Source organism: Salvelinus alpinus, chromosome 18 (assembly GCF_045679555.1).
Source record: "Salvelinus alpinus chromosome 18, SLU_Salpinus.1, whole genome shotgun sequence".
NCBI lineage: Eukaryota > Metazoa > Chordata > Actinopteri > Salmoniformes > Salmonidae > Salvelinus > Salvelinus alpinus.
This window is the reverse complement of record NC_092103.1, coordinates 25,968,223-25,982,915: the sequence shown is the minus strand read 5'-3', so window position 1 is coordinate 25,982,915 and position 14,693 is coordinate 25,968,223. Positions and strand designations below refer to the sequence as shown.

The 14,693-nt window shown below is 40.4% G+C and overlaps 1 protein-coding gene across 2 annotated transcripts in view; it reads right to left on the bottom strand.

Moving 5' to 3' along the window:
• LOC139544084 (netrin receptor UNC5D-like) overlaps positions 1-14,693 on the bottom strand; it is a 325,348-nt gene that overhangs the window by 88,549 nt on the left and 222,106 nt on the right. For both annotated transcript variants that reach the window (XM_071350829.1, XM_071350828.1), the window contains exon 2: positions 3,945-4,151. In XM_071350829.1, coding sequence (XP_071206930.1) covers positions 3,945-4,151 — 207 coding nt within the window. The remainder of the gene's footprint in view (positions 1-3,944; positions 4,152-14,693) is intronic.

The window sequence follows — 14,693 nt, the reverse complement described above, 5'->3', positions numbered from 1 at the left end:
GGTAGTAGGGATGTAACGCAGGTAGTAGGGATGTAACGCAGGTAGTAGGGATGTAACGCAGGTAGTAGGGATGTAACGCAGGTAGTAGGGATGTAACGCAGGTAGTAGGGATGTAACACAGGTAGTAGGGATGTAACGCAGGTCCTAGGGATGCAACGCAGGTAGTATGGATGCAACGCAGGTAGTAGGGATGTAACGCAGGTCCTAGGGATGTAACGATTCACCTATATGTGCATCGGTCCCTGGTTCAAATGTTTAAGTTATGAGTGCATCGGTCTGTGGGACCCCAAACCGATCCAAATGTAGTATGCATTGATTCAAACATTAAGAATCGTCGGTTCCAATTTTTTTGCACAAATGACTTACTTTCTATCTTCCAAAAACACCTCTCTCATCTTCTGTGACAACTGCATCCTCTCCTTTAGTGTGGAACTTGTATGTATGTTGACAGTCATTGATCTACAAGTAATTTTGCATGCTGAACAACCACAGGCAATATCAGTAGCCGCTTCGCAATCTGACCACCTATTCCTGATCTGTCACATCTGCCCGTCAAATGTTTGTCAAATGGTTTGTGCAATATTAGGCTTTATTAGTTGAGTAACAACCAATGTAATTTGCTAGATCATTTTTATAAAATGCGCTGTTGAAAATTGTGTTTTACCGGAATAAAATTAGCCTCAGCTAACGCCGGAGAGACACAACTCATCTGGCTATCGGTAGGCTTACATGCTGATCGGGGATTACATTCGATTTTATTTAGATTGTTTAGGTTCACCATCAGCAATAGTTTTGGTAGTTTTGCTTGCAAAAAGCAAACATTGCCCCCCCTAACCGATAGTGGAGTGATAGATAACCAGTTTCCCTTATGGCTCAGCACAGTTGCCTACATATACCATAGACATACAGCGCCTTCAGAAAGTATTCATACCCCTTGACTTATTCCACATTTTGTTGTGTTACAGCCTGAATTCAAAATGGATTCAATATATATTTTTTCTCACCCATCTACACACAATACCCCATAATGACAATGTGAAAAAAAGTTGTAAATGTAATGAAAATTAAATACATGAATATCTAATTTACATAAGTATTCACACCCCTGAATCAATACATGCTAAAATCACCATTGGCAGCAATTACAGCTGTGAGTCTTTCTGGGTAAGTCTAAGATGTTTGCACACCTGAATTGTACAATATTTACACATTATTCTTTTCAAAATTCTTCAAGCTCTGCAAAGTTGGTTGTTGATCATCAGCCATTTTCAAGTATTGCCATAGAGTTTTAAGTCAAAACTGTAACTAGGCCACTCAGGAACATTCAATGTCATCTTGGTAAGCAACTCCAGTGTATTTTGGCCTAGTGTTTTATGTTATTGTCCGACTGAAAGGTGAATTTGTCTACCAGTGTCTGTTAGAAAGCAGACTGAACCAGGATTTTGCCTGTGCTTATCTCTATTCCTTTTCTTTTTATAATGAAAAACTCCCCAGGCCTTAACAATTACAAGCATACCCATAACATGTGCAACTACCACTATGCTTGAAAATATGGAGAGTGGTACTCAGTAATGTGTTATATTGGATTTGCCCCAAACATAACACTTTGTATTTGCGACAAAATATGATGCATGTTTTGGAATATTTTTGTTCTGTACACTGTCAATTAGGTTAGTATTGTGGAGTAACTACAATGTTGTTTATCCATTCTCAATTTTCTCCTATCACAGCCATTAACTTCTCTAGGGTAGGGGGCAGCATTTTCACGTTTGGATGAAAAGCATACCCAAATTCAACTGCCAGTTACTCATCCCCAGGAGATAAGATATGCATATTATTAGTAGATTTGGATAGAAAACACTCTGAAGTTTCTAAAACGGGTTGACTCATGTCTGTGAGTATAACAGAACTTATTTAGCAGGCAAAACCCAGAGGACAAACCATTCAGATTTTTTTTTTTTTGAGGTCACTGTCTTTTCAATGATATTTCATTGGGAAACCAGATTTCTAAGCGAATTGCTCGCAGTTCCTACGGCTTCCAGTAGATGTCAACAGTCCTGAGAAATAGGTTGAGGTTATTCCTTTGTGTAATGAAGAAATACGGCCATCTTGAAGTCGAGGCACTCCAGGTGTCCTGGACATGCGCTTCAATCAAACAGAAGGCATGCTACATTTAGTTTTAATCCTGTATTGAACACATATCACCCGTCTTAAATTTTATCGATTATTAACGTAAAAAATACCTAAAGTTGTATTACAAAAGTAGTTTGACATTTTTTGGCAAAGTTTACAGGTAACCTTTGAGATATTTTGTCGTCACGTTTGAGCAAGTTGGAACCGGTGTTTTTCTGGATCAAATAAATGGACATTTTGGATATATATCGATGGAATTAATCAAACAAAAGGACCATTTGTGATGTTTATGGGACATATTGGAGTGCCAACAACAGAAGCTCGTCAAAGGTAAGGCATGAATTATATTTTTATTTCTGCGTTTTGTGTCGCGCCTGCAGGGTTGAAATGTTTTCTCTCTTTTGTTTACTATGGTGCTATGCTCAGATAATAGCATCGTACGCTTTCGCTGAAAAGCCTATTTGAATTCTGACATGTTGGCTGGATTCACAACCAGTGTAGCTTTAATTCGGTATCTTTCATGTGTGATTTAATGAAAGTTTGATTTTATAGTAATTTTCATAGTAATTAATTTTAATTTGGCGCTCTGCATTTTCTCAGGCTTTTTGCCAAGTGATACAGTAGCGTCTTGCCTAAACTCAGATTTTTGGATATAAATATGAACGTTACCGAACAAAAAATACATGTATTGTGTAACATGAAGTCCTATGAGTGTCATCTGATGAAGATTATCAAAGGTTAGTGATTAATTTTATCTCTATTTCTGCTTTTTGTTACTGCTCTCTTTAGCTGGAAAAATGTCTGTCTCTTTCTGTGACTTGGCTCATACCTAACATAATCGTCTGGTGTGCTTTCGTCGTAAAACCTTTTTGAAATCGGACACTTTGGCTGGATTTACAACAAGTGTAGCTTTAAAATGGTGTAAAATACTTGTATGTTTGAGGAATTTAAATTATGGGATTTCTGTTGTTTTGAATTTGGCACCCTGCAGTTTCACTGGCTGCCTAAAATATAATTTTTCCTCCTGGGGACCGGCAAAATGTCCCTACTAGTATGAATCTTCCTTGTTTTACTATCCTTGTGAGTACCCACAAGGATAGTTAAACAAAAACACACACACAAGTCAGCTCAGATAGATCCAGCTCAGAGAGGCCCAGCTCATGAGCTCCATCAGCAGCAGATTTTAATTTAGATTGTAGAATGGATGCATTTATGCAACAAATGTTATTGCATCGAACCGAATCGCATCGATTCTTTCTTCTAATCAAACCAAATTGCGCTGAATAGTTTCAAACTAAAACGTACTGTTCCTGTATCGTATCGGAGCCCATGTATCTTGATACGAATCGAAACGGGAAAGATGCACATCCCTAGAAGGTATACACATATATACACACACATCAGAGACATGAAGGAGCCAGATGGGAAGGTAACTGGACAAAAGCAGACACCAGACAATACAGATTTAGAGACGGCAGGAGCTCGATTGTAACTGTGTGGAACATAATTGCCACATGGTGAGGCAATAATATTTTAAGGGTTGGACTTAAGCTTGGGAACAGTCAATAAACTGCATTTTAACCCTCGTTTTATCACTCCAAATGAAATGATAGACTATGGGGAGATTGGGATGAAAAACACAGTGTTTCTGAGTGTGTATGTATATTTTTGTGTGTATGTGTGTATGAATGTGAATGTATGAGTATCTGCAAGCATGTGAATGTACAGTATATGTGTTTGCGTTGGTAGGTGCATAAAAGTGTCTGCATTCATGTGTATGTGTTTCTATGTCACATCAGTGTGTGTCCCACCTGTGCCCTCGTCGGTGTGTTCCTGAGACTGGTGCTGGCTCTGGTGGACCCACTCCCCATTGCACTTGAAGAAGATCTGCAGGGCTGGCCTGGCCCGGCACTTGAGCTTGATGGGGTTGCTCTTGACGATATAGGCATCATCGGGCTCCTGGAGGAAGTGGGGGAGGGTCCCTGACGTACCATGCTGCAGAGCATCACTCCTGGAACCTGGAGACAAGGACCATGACATTAGACTAGATAGAGTAGTGTAGAGTACAGTATAATATAGTAGAGTACAGTAGAATATAATAGAGTAGAGGGGAGTAGGGTAGTGTAAAGTAGGTTAGGGTGAAGTAGACTAGAGTAGGTTAGAGTAAAGTAGAATATTAGTAACGTTCCACAAATATCGATAATACCCCAAACACCTCAAAAGTGTCTCAAAGGTACATCCATAACAAAACAATGCAACAATGTCTAATGAATCAGGAAAGTGTGAGAGATGATGACACCCAACTCAGCCTCACATTCCCATAGAAAACACTCCCACAATAGACGCTGCTCAACCACCTCAACATGATGACAGTCTACACCTCATTGACACTCTTTGATCTTTCAAAAGGCAAGCCCTTCACAATCCACTCATTTCAGAGAGCGATTTGGTAACAATAATTAACTGCAATAATTTCTATGTCTGACTCAAACAGTAATCAGGTGTGTGTGTATGTACAGTGTGTGTGTGTGTGTGTGTGTGTGTGTGTGTGTGTGTAATGTATGTGTAGCAGGTGTAATTATACTCTGACTAATCTCCCACTTAGCTTTCCTCCTGTAACCTCTCATGTACTGTATGTGTGAGATAGAGTTCTGCATCGGGTTGGATACCCACGGTTCCCGCGGGTGAGCTGCAAAAAACTCAGCTGGTGGGTGAAATTAAAACATTCGGCTCGCAGTTCAGAACAATTACATTGCGGGTCAGAAACATTTTAAATCAAGATAATAATAAATTTTGTTGTGTTGCATTGTGTTGTGAATTCCATTCTGTGAGCGGCGAGGCAGACATAAGGTTACCAGCAATGCACGTATTGAGAGTGTGTGGAGCAGGGAACCTTCTAGGGCAGTGACGGTCATGGAATTTTGGATGACGGTAATTGGCCAGCCAAATGAAAGCTGTCACCGTAATAAGTGTTCCAATTTCTCCGCTCTCGACTGCCTGTGCTGTCATAGAAATAGATTGAATAGAACAGTCGTCCCCATTCAAGTCAATGATGGCATAATGGGTGGACTGGCGGCCATCGCGAGCGTACCCATAGGAGCAAAGCAGGTAGTAAAATATGCGCTAAAATATGTGCTGTGATTTGTTGATTCAACTCAATAGACATCACAAAAAATACATTCCATTGCATGAGCCACATTCTCTGGTCTGATGAAACCAAGATTGAACTCTTTGGTCTGAATGCCAAGCGCCACGTCTGGAGGAAACCTGGCACCATCCCAACGGTGAAGCATGGTGGTGGCAGCATTATGCTGTGGAGATGTTTTTCAGCGGCAGGGACTGGGACACTAGTCAGGATCGAGGGAAAGATGAACGGAGCAAAGTACAGAGAGATCATTGAAGAAAACATGCTCCAGAGTGCTCAGAACTTTAGACTAGGGTGAAGGTTCACCTTCCAACAGGACAACGACCCTAAGCACACAGCCAAGACAATGCAGGTGTGGCTTCGGGACAAGTCTCTGAATGTCCTTGCATGGACTTGGACCCAATCGAACATCTCCGGAGAGACCTGAAAATAGCTGTGCAGCGACGCTCCCCATCCAACCTGACAGAGCTTGAGAAGATCTGCAGAGAAGAATGGGAGAAACTCCCCAAATACAGGTGTGCCAAGCTTGTAGCGTCATACCCAAGAAGACTCGAGGCTGTAATCGCTGCCAAAGGTGCTTCAACAAAGTACTGAGTAAAGGACCTGAATAACTATGCAAGAATTTCTAAAACCTGTTTTTGCTTTGTCATTATGTATTGTGTGTAGATTGATGAGGAAAAAATCTATTTAGTCCATTTTAGAATAAGGCGTAACAAAATGTGGAAAAAGTCAAGGGGTCTGAATACTTTCCGAATGCACTGTATGTATGATCGAGGGGTATGTCTCTTTATTTATTTATTTATTTATTTTATTTCACCTTTATTTAACCAGGTAGGCTAGTTGAGAACAAGTTCTCATTTGCAACTGCGACCTGGCCAAGATAAAGCATAGCAGTGTGAACAGACAACAACACAGAGTTACACATGGAGTAAACAATAAACAAGTCAATAACATGGTAGAAAAAAAGAGAATCTATATACAATGTGTGCAAAAGGCATGAGGAGGTAGGCAATAAATCGAATAATTACAATTTAGCAGATTACCACTGGAGTGATAAATCATCAGATGATCATGTGCAAGTAGAGATACTGGTGTGCAAAAGAGCAGAAAAGTAAATAAATAAAAGCAGTATGGGGGGGTGAGGTAGGTAAATTGGGTGGGCTATATACCGATGGACTATGTACAGCTTTATAAGTAGCGGGGTGCATTCTCCAGCTCCAGGATTATAGCTAGCCGAGTTTCCCTCCAACATCTAAACCATCTCCTCCCTACAGAAGCTCTCCTGCAGGAGGAAGACTCCTGATTGAAGGGAATAGATCAAATGACTGTGTATGTGATGGACTGGCTGTGTGTGTGTGCTGCATGTATGTGTGCGTGTGTGTATTTGCTGTTCTAATTTGTGTGTGTGCGTTTGATATTCTGACTGTGTGTGATGTTCTGGCTGTGAAAATCACAGCTCTCACTGGCATCTACCTCTCTCTTCCCCATAGTGCTACGCTCTTTCTCTCTCCCTGGTTCATGGAACTGAACAAAGAGACATCCTTTTCATTTAGAAATGACTACCTTGGGCTACTGTAGCTACTTGCTCTTTTCTGGAGCGCTCCATTTTGTTGGTGTGTGGCGAGGTGACATGCATTATTTGTGTTTGAATAGCAACAAAACACAGATGCCAGCACACATCTACACACTGACAGAGAGATATACAGAAACATAGATGTACGCTGCACACAAATGCACACACGGACAGACGGATGCGTGTATATGTCTCAGTACCAAGCCATTGTGCTGTTGCTCTGCTACCTTACAATCCTGTTACAGCTGCTATTCTCCTGTCATTTGCTAGCTAGAGCATCACTTGGTAAGAATAAGTACTTATTCTTGGGATTGTGTAATCTGATCCTAGATCTGTGGTAAGGGTCAGCGTCTGAAAGACGGGCTAGTTGGCAAGGTTTTGGCCCTTTAACTGCTGATGTTATGGCTCTCCCATCCGCCATACTGACAGTGATTATCTAGGGTCATCTGATTCATGTGGCCAGTATGTGTGTGTGTGTGAGGGCTAAGAGAGAAGACAATCCACCTCGTCGTTGACAGGATAGAACGCCGCTACGCTGTTTCCACGGTGATCTACGACCGATAGGCCATCCCGGCAACAACGCACAGGGTTCGCAGAGATACATCTCAGCGTGAGGGGAAAACAAGATGTCACGGGGAGTCACCAGTGGCGACCCGTCATTCAGGGCAGGTGGGGCAGAGCATAAAACGTTTCCTGTTTTGCATGTTATTTTGGCATTAATAAGAGTAACTTATCGGTGTGCAAACAATGTGAAAAAATTATAATTGAGTTAATAAAGCTGCATACAAACATTGTCTCTTTATTGCTTTCTTGAGTAAGGCAGCTCCGAAATGCAGGTATTTCAGCCTAGCTCTATACAGAGCGTTGGGGTTGGTAATGTTCAAGGTCATTTGCCATAGATAAAATTATGTAAAATCACATATCTACCATAGCTTTGATTGGACTGATCATGTCAACATCATACTTTAAAAATCTTAGCTAGTAAGCTGGACAAGCAGCCATCATCATGAATCACGTTGACAATCTACTGCCAAATCCTTTTCAATTAATGTCATATGAAGAGAATGTATCGATAAAATGTATGGGTTCTCATCGGCCATTGGACAAACATTACACAACAAAATGGACATTTCAAATTCAACAATGAGTGGTTTGATAGGAATCAGTGGCTAGCTGCAAGCGTTGCAAAGCTTAAAAGGTCAAACATTCACATGCAGAAAAGGTTGAATACATTTGCCATGCTGTCAATCCATCATGATTTCTGCCACATTCAAAACAGCTGGAAACTCGGGAACTGGGATATGTCAGACTTCAGTGAGTTTAAGACAACTGGAACTTGGAAGAAAACTAGATCCGACTGGGAAAATACTTTTTGAACGGTCATCCAACTCGGATTTCCAACTCGGAAACTCTGTTTTTAAATCAGCGACTCTCAACTAGTACAGTGTTTCCTCCTTTAAAAGTTGTGAGCTTACACCGCGGTACCCAGTGTCACGGCTTCAATGCTCCAGACCACCACAAGGGGGAGTTAGAGCACTCATTATGCATTTGGGTCCCAAGGTTTTTATATGACCAATCGTATCGAGTGGTTCCAATGACGAATTTGACACGAGCCACCCGTCCCTTGTGACTTTCTTCAACAAAGATGGCAGACAAAATATTACGGTGGAAGCAAATGTAAGTAAGTATAACATGATAAAGAGCCAAGCAAAACATGTACAATTGAGAGGAATATGTTAGTTAATGTAGAGACAAACGATTGTGCATATTTTTTTGTCATAAAGTTAATTTACGAAAATTGCTATTTAGCAAGTTAGCTGACTAGCTAACATTAGCCAGCTAGCTAGCTGGTGTTATGACATGAGTATGACATTGTAATTCGTGTTGTTTAATGTTTTAGGGACTCCTGAGAACAGCAAACCAGGCTGTCGTCTTGGAAAACAGTGGATGTAAAGAATCTAACCAGCTAAAGCATTTACTGCAAATTGAATGTACAATTGTGTAAGCTTGCCGTGCAATGCAGCTGAAGTAACATAGCTAGCTAACTATTTACTTGCTTATTGTGTAGTGGAGGATAAAAATAACTGTATGCCTATGGATGTGTAGCTAGCTACAGTATGTAGCCGATCTGTGTATGGACCCTAAAACGTTAGGTTCTGACCAAATATTCATACCAATCTATGAACCTCAGCTATCATAGTTGTTGTATCAACTTCAAGTCTGAATGACATTAATGAAGCCTATGGATAGAGTAGAATATAATAACTTTATTGTGCCAAGGATGCAAGTCCTGTAGACAATGACTGTAGTTATTACCACGCATGAGATTCCCACATTGTAGCCTGTACATTGAATATATTTACTGATCATGTACTCTTCCTTGGCAAATAAAGGTGTGGTTCAGCTATGAATCTCTGTGAGACATTCTTTTTCAGTCATATCCAATACCAGGTGTATCAAACTCCATTCTTTGAATGATGCTGTGTCTGCATGTATGTATTACAATTATACACTTCAACAGTGTTTACCACTCCTGCTCCTGGGACATCAATGATTACACATTGTAACTATGCAATAGACTAGAAACATGATTTAAGTGAAGGCTGATTTGTAATTCATATATACAGACCAAAAATATATGCATATCTAACTCCCTTCATCTGCATTAATCGGAGGACACGGGATAATATTTCAATGAGATACTTAATTTCAACCAGTGGAGAATGTGAAACGTTTTATTGAAGTAAGTTAATTATCCAGGTGTTATAAATACATAATACACATGCATACATAATACATAACAATTATGATAATTGTAATATTATATTATAAATACAACTTCAATCTGTACTTCAATGCACATATGGTGTGCATTATAAAACGAGGAAGAAAGACGAGGTGGGGAGAGAGGTGTAGAAGACAGAAAAGGAAAGAGGTAAGAAAAGAGGCAGACAGCATATGATTAATGAACTATAGTGCTACCCTAATATTCTCTCAGTTCATCACAATTACAGTGTCTCTAGCGGTGTCTCCTAACCAGCCTTGGGCCCCCAGTTGGCCCGAAGGTTATCTTTAGAGCGGGTGAGGTGGCGATGACGGTACTGGCTTCCTCTCTCACATTAAAACATACCTGCAGACGAGAGACAGATGGATAGAGAGAGAGCATGATTAAGCCTTGTTCTTTTTTATTCTAACACAGTCAGTCATCATAATCATCATAATCATGAAATGCAAAACTGACCTTGGATCATTAACTCTGGGACTCTGGGACATGGCCTCCATATCTATCTGTATTTCACTGTAAAGCATCTCTTTAATAATACTTTCTGTTCACCCGACCAAGTGACCTCTAACCTATGATCATGCTGTGCCCTCTGTGTCAGCCAGTTCAGATGCAGGAGGGGTTCACCAACACAGCTGATATAACCTAAAGGATTTAGGGAGAAGGGGGAGAGGGATGAAGTGAAGGAGAGAGACTGTTATTGTGTGTGTTTGGTCTCACCTGGTGTCCATACTAAGTGGCTACAGAGTACTTTATGCTGAAAAACAGACACATGAGCACAAACAATAGAAGATAATGTCATTATTAGACATAAATAGCACTTGAAGCTTGATGATGACTTGGCAGCAACAGATAGCAACAGATAGTCAAGTGAAAATGGCTGAATGTTTATGTGGTGTAAATCTGAAAATTAGCAGTTGACATCTTAAGGGTTTTTTAATTAATGCATGTGAGACAGGTTCCATGTACAAGAAGACAGGCAAAGAGAAAGAGAGAAAAAGAACACAGAACAGTTTAATTACCTCTGGTTATGGACACTTCTGCCAGCAATAAAGCTTCCAAGGCCTGTTCCTTGGACAGTGAACATCTGGCAATATCTACAGTGGGGAGAACAAGTATTTGACACACTGCCGATTTTGCAGGTTTTCCTACTTACAAAGCATGTAGAGGTCTGTAATTTTTATCATAGGTACACTGCAACTGTGAGAGACGGAATCTAAAACAAAAATCCAGAAAATCACATTGTATGATTTTTAAGTAATTAATTTGCATTTTATTGCATGACATAAGTATTTGATCACCTACCAACCAGTAAGAATTCCGGCTCTCACAGACCTGTTAGTTTTTCTTTAAGAAGCCCTCCTGTTCTCCACTCATTACCTGTATTAACTGCACCTGTTTGAACTCGTTACCTGTATAAAAGACACCTGTCCACACACTCAATCAAACAGACTCCAACCTCTCCACAATGGCCAAGACCAGAGAGCTGTGTAAGGACATCAGGGATACAATTGTAGACCTGCACAAGGCTGGGATGGGCTACAGGAAAATAAATTTGCGACCCTTTGATCAGTTTGCACTCTGAAAGTAAAGAAAATAGCTTATTTTTTGTAGATATGAAAACAATAACTGAGATATGACCGTTCAATCTAAAGAAGCAGATTTTTCAGGATACGTCAACACAGAACAGAAAGCTTAACACCAGACTGGTATTGTGGTTGTTCATTAGGTGATGGGAAAAATGCAATATGTATACACATAATATACTTACCTTCCTTGAAAATCCATCTATACCGCCAAAGATGACAATGCTGTATCTTGAAAAAAAGCATTGGAATTAAAAGTGAAATGTTTAACCTATTACCTATTAACCTGCTTCCTTATTTATGTATTACCTGTTGATGAACAACTCCAATTTCATACATCATTGAAAATTTGTATACGAATAAGTAAGAATAAAAAAGTTTAAATAACTTCTTAGATTTGATGGAGACATTATACATCTTAGTACCTTATCAATTTATGATTTGTATCAATGTGGACGAGAGACAGGGAGTAGGAACAGAGTATTTTTGCTGAGCAATGCAATGAAGCTGGATCATTCTGGCAATGATACCTGCACCATCTATACGCTGCAAAGACTCCCTAACTCTTCGCCATTGTACATAATGGATGATTGCTCTGAGACTTCCTTTGACCATTCTAAAGCCTGCATGGGGCATCCTTGCCTTAATGGCATTGACTTTCTGGTCTAACTCTTCATCTGACATATCAGAATAGCATTCCCTGACAGACATCTTGTCGTCTTTCATCCTTCTGTAAAAAAAGCTAACCGTTACAATGTCATGAAATATGATTATATATAGACTATGAAACAAATAGGACATGGCCTGATTATGAGTTGCCATGAAAGAAAGTTAGATTAATTCAACTGAAAATGGCGAGAACAGGCGTTCGTAGCTAAATGCTTTTGGTTAGCTTGAATATAAAAATTGCATGATTTATCATTCTACGGTATGAATGTATGTAATATAGTATAATGTTACGAACCGACACTGAATCGTGGGAGCTAACTACTAGCTATGAAAAAGTTGGACAGAAGAACGCCCACTGCTGCTTACCTGAGATGCCATCATCCCACAGTCCTTCTTCGTAGGTGTCCGCTATGACTTCCTTTGTGTCGGAAAAAAGTTGCTTTCAGAACAATTATTTTTGATTGAAAATAAAAAGGTTCGCTCTTGACGAAAAGACACAAATATACCTCCATAGCATATAACAATTTGCCTGTGAATAACCAGACCTTCATACAAACTTGCTCTGCAGATTTCTTGACACACAACCGAAGATGCTGCCATATCCTGCCAGCACACCCACAAGCGAGCCACTCAGGCACAGAATGACGCGTGGAAGAGGGCGAGGAACAAGATGGCAGTAACAACAATTTGCTGCAAGTTGGGGGGGGCTAATATTATTAGTCTAATAGCCGAGCTAGGTGTAAAAAAACAACAACTCCAGATTGAATTTAAGAACACACCCAAAGTCGAAAAATGTCTAACTAGTCATTTGTTATGCTAACTAGCTTGCAAGAGGTTGCATACAGTAGCAACAGCATCAACTACTGGTAGAGAAGTAGAGAAGGCAAAGAGTAGTACGCTAAACTGAAAGTTCGGTTACACTACAATTAGGGTGTGGAAATGTTATGCCCCTTAAATATTCATTTAGAATCCTCCAATCCACTTATGCTGTAGCCTATTCCCGACCATCACGTTGTATAGCTTGTATTTCTACACACCTACTCATTCCAGGATTTTGCTTTATTTTGACTATTTTCTACATTGTAAAATAACAGTGAAGACATCACAACTATGAAATAACACATGGAATCAGAACAAATTCTTATTTACAAGGACAGCCTACTCCTTCCCCCCCATCGGGGAATTGAACCCCGGTCTCCTGTGTACCCTGCCCCCATAACACAGGGAGTCTTTAGGTAAATAGCCCAGTACTGTGCTGCAGACCATCACGTTGTACAGTGCCATATATTCTGTTCCATCCTAACGGAAACCCATAGGGTTTTTTGTTTTTCTTGGAATAGAAACACCATAATATTAATCAAATGAATTAAGCAAGTACCAGTCAAGTGTTTGGACACACCTACTCATTCCAGGATTTTTCTTTATTTTTACTATTTTCTACAATGTAGAATAATAGTGAAGACGTCACAACTATGAAATAACACACAGGGAATCAGTTAAGAACAAATTCTTATTTACAAGGACAGCCTACCCCTTCCTTCCCGTTGGGGAATCGAACCCCGGTCTCCCGCGTGCCCTCCCCGTCTCTGGTAATGCCAATATGGAAGACTATCGAATGCTTCTCAAAGATGCCCTCTGGTGGTCAAACTAACACTAACTTGCATTAACATAATTTTTTTTTACTCACACACCCACAACCCATTTAAAACCTCTGGGTCGTGGGTGTATAAGAAAAATATAATATAATAATAATAATACAAAAAAATATATATACTCCAGTCAAATTTAAATTACTAAACAATTAAAAGCAGGTAGAGTGATTAAATAACTTAATCTCTGAAAATGTTTTCTTCAATCACTGTATTTTCAATATGTGACTCGTTTCAGGAACTACTTCACAGGAGAGGCATTTAGATGCTTTCTGGAACATGTGAACTTTCATGTGCCGTAATAAACTTGTATGCCATTTGTAAATAATTGTTAAAATACGAGCCTAGTTGGTTTATCCATGGAAAAAGACAGGAACCTTTCCGCTAGCTATGGTTAGTTGAGATAATGGATGGGTTGGACATGCCGAGAGATGAGTTCGGATTGGTCTGCCATGTAGCATGCTTCTGTCTATAACATGAACTGCTCAGAATGTGAAAAGAATCCTTTCTACCACAGCTTTTTTTAAAGATATCATGAAGAACAAAAGTGTTGCCTCTGAGGAGTCTTCTGATGACAGTGATGGGGAAGAAACGGTGATCAACTGTGTTGAAGAAGAAGCTGACTGAGTTTCAAAATCACTGGAATGGCCGGTGGAAGCAGAGTATGATAGGTAAAGAGATGGAGAAAATTCTGGCGTTTGATTGCAAATATGCTGAGGGAGTCGAAAAGAGAACACAAAAGGCTGTTGTATAAAACATCTATCTCCGGATTACATCTTCAAACTAAGGGCAACCAGGCGCAGTGGTCTAAGGCACTGCATCGCAGTGCTTGAGGTGTCACTACAGCCCCGGGTTTGATGCCAGGCTGTGTCACAGCTGGCCGTGACCGGGAGACCCATGAGGCGGTGTACAATTGGCCCAGTGTCGTCCGGGTTAGGGTAAGGGTTTGGCAGGCCGGGATTTCCCTGTCCCATTGTGGTCTAGCGACTCCTTGTGGCGGGCCGGGCACCTGCAAGCTGACTTCGGTCATCAGTTGGACAGTGTTTCCTCCAACACACTGCTTGGCATGGTCATGTTTCAGAGTACGCATGACCTTTGCCTCTCCCGTAGGGGAGTTGCAGCAATGAGACAAGACTAACTACCAACTGGGGAGAAA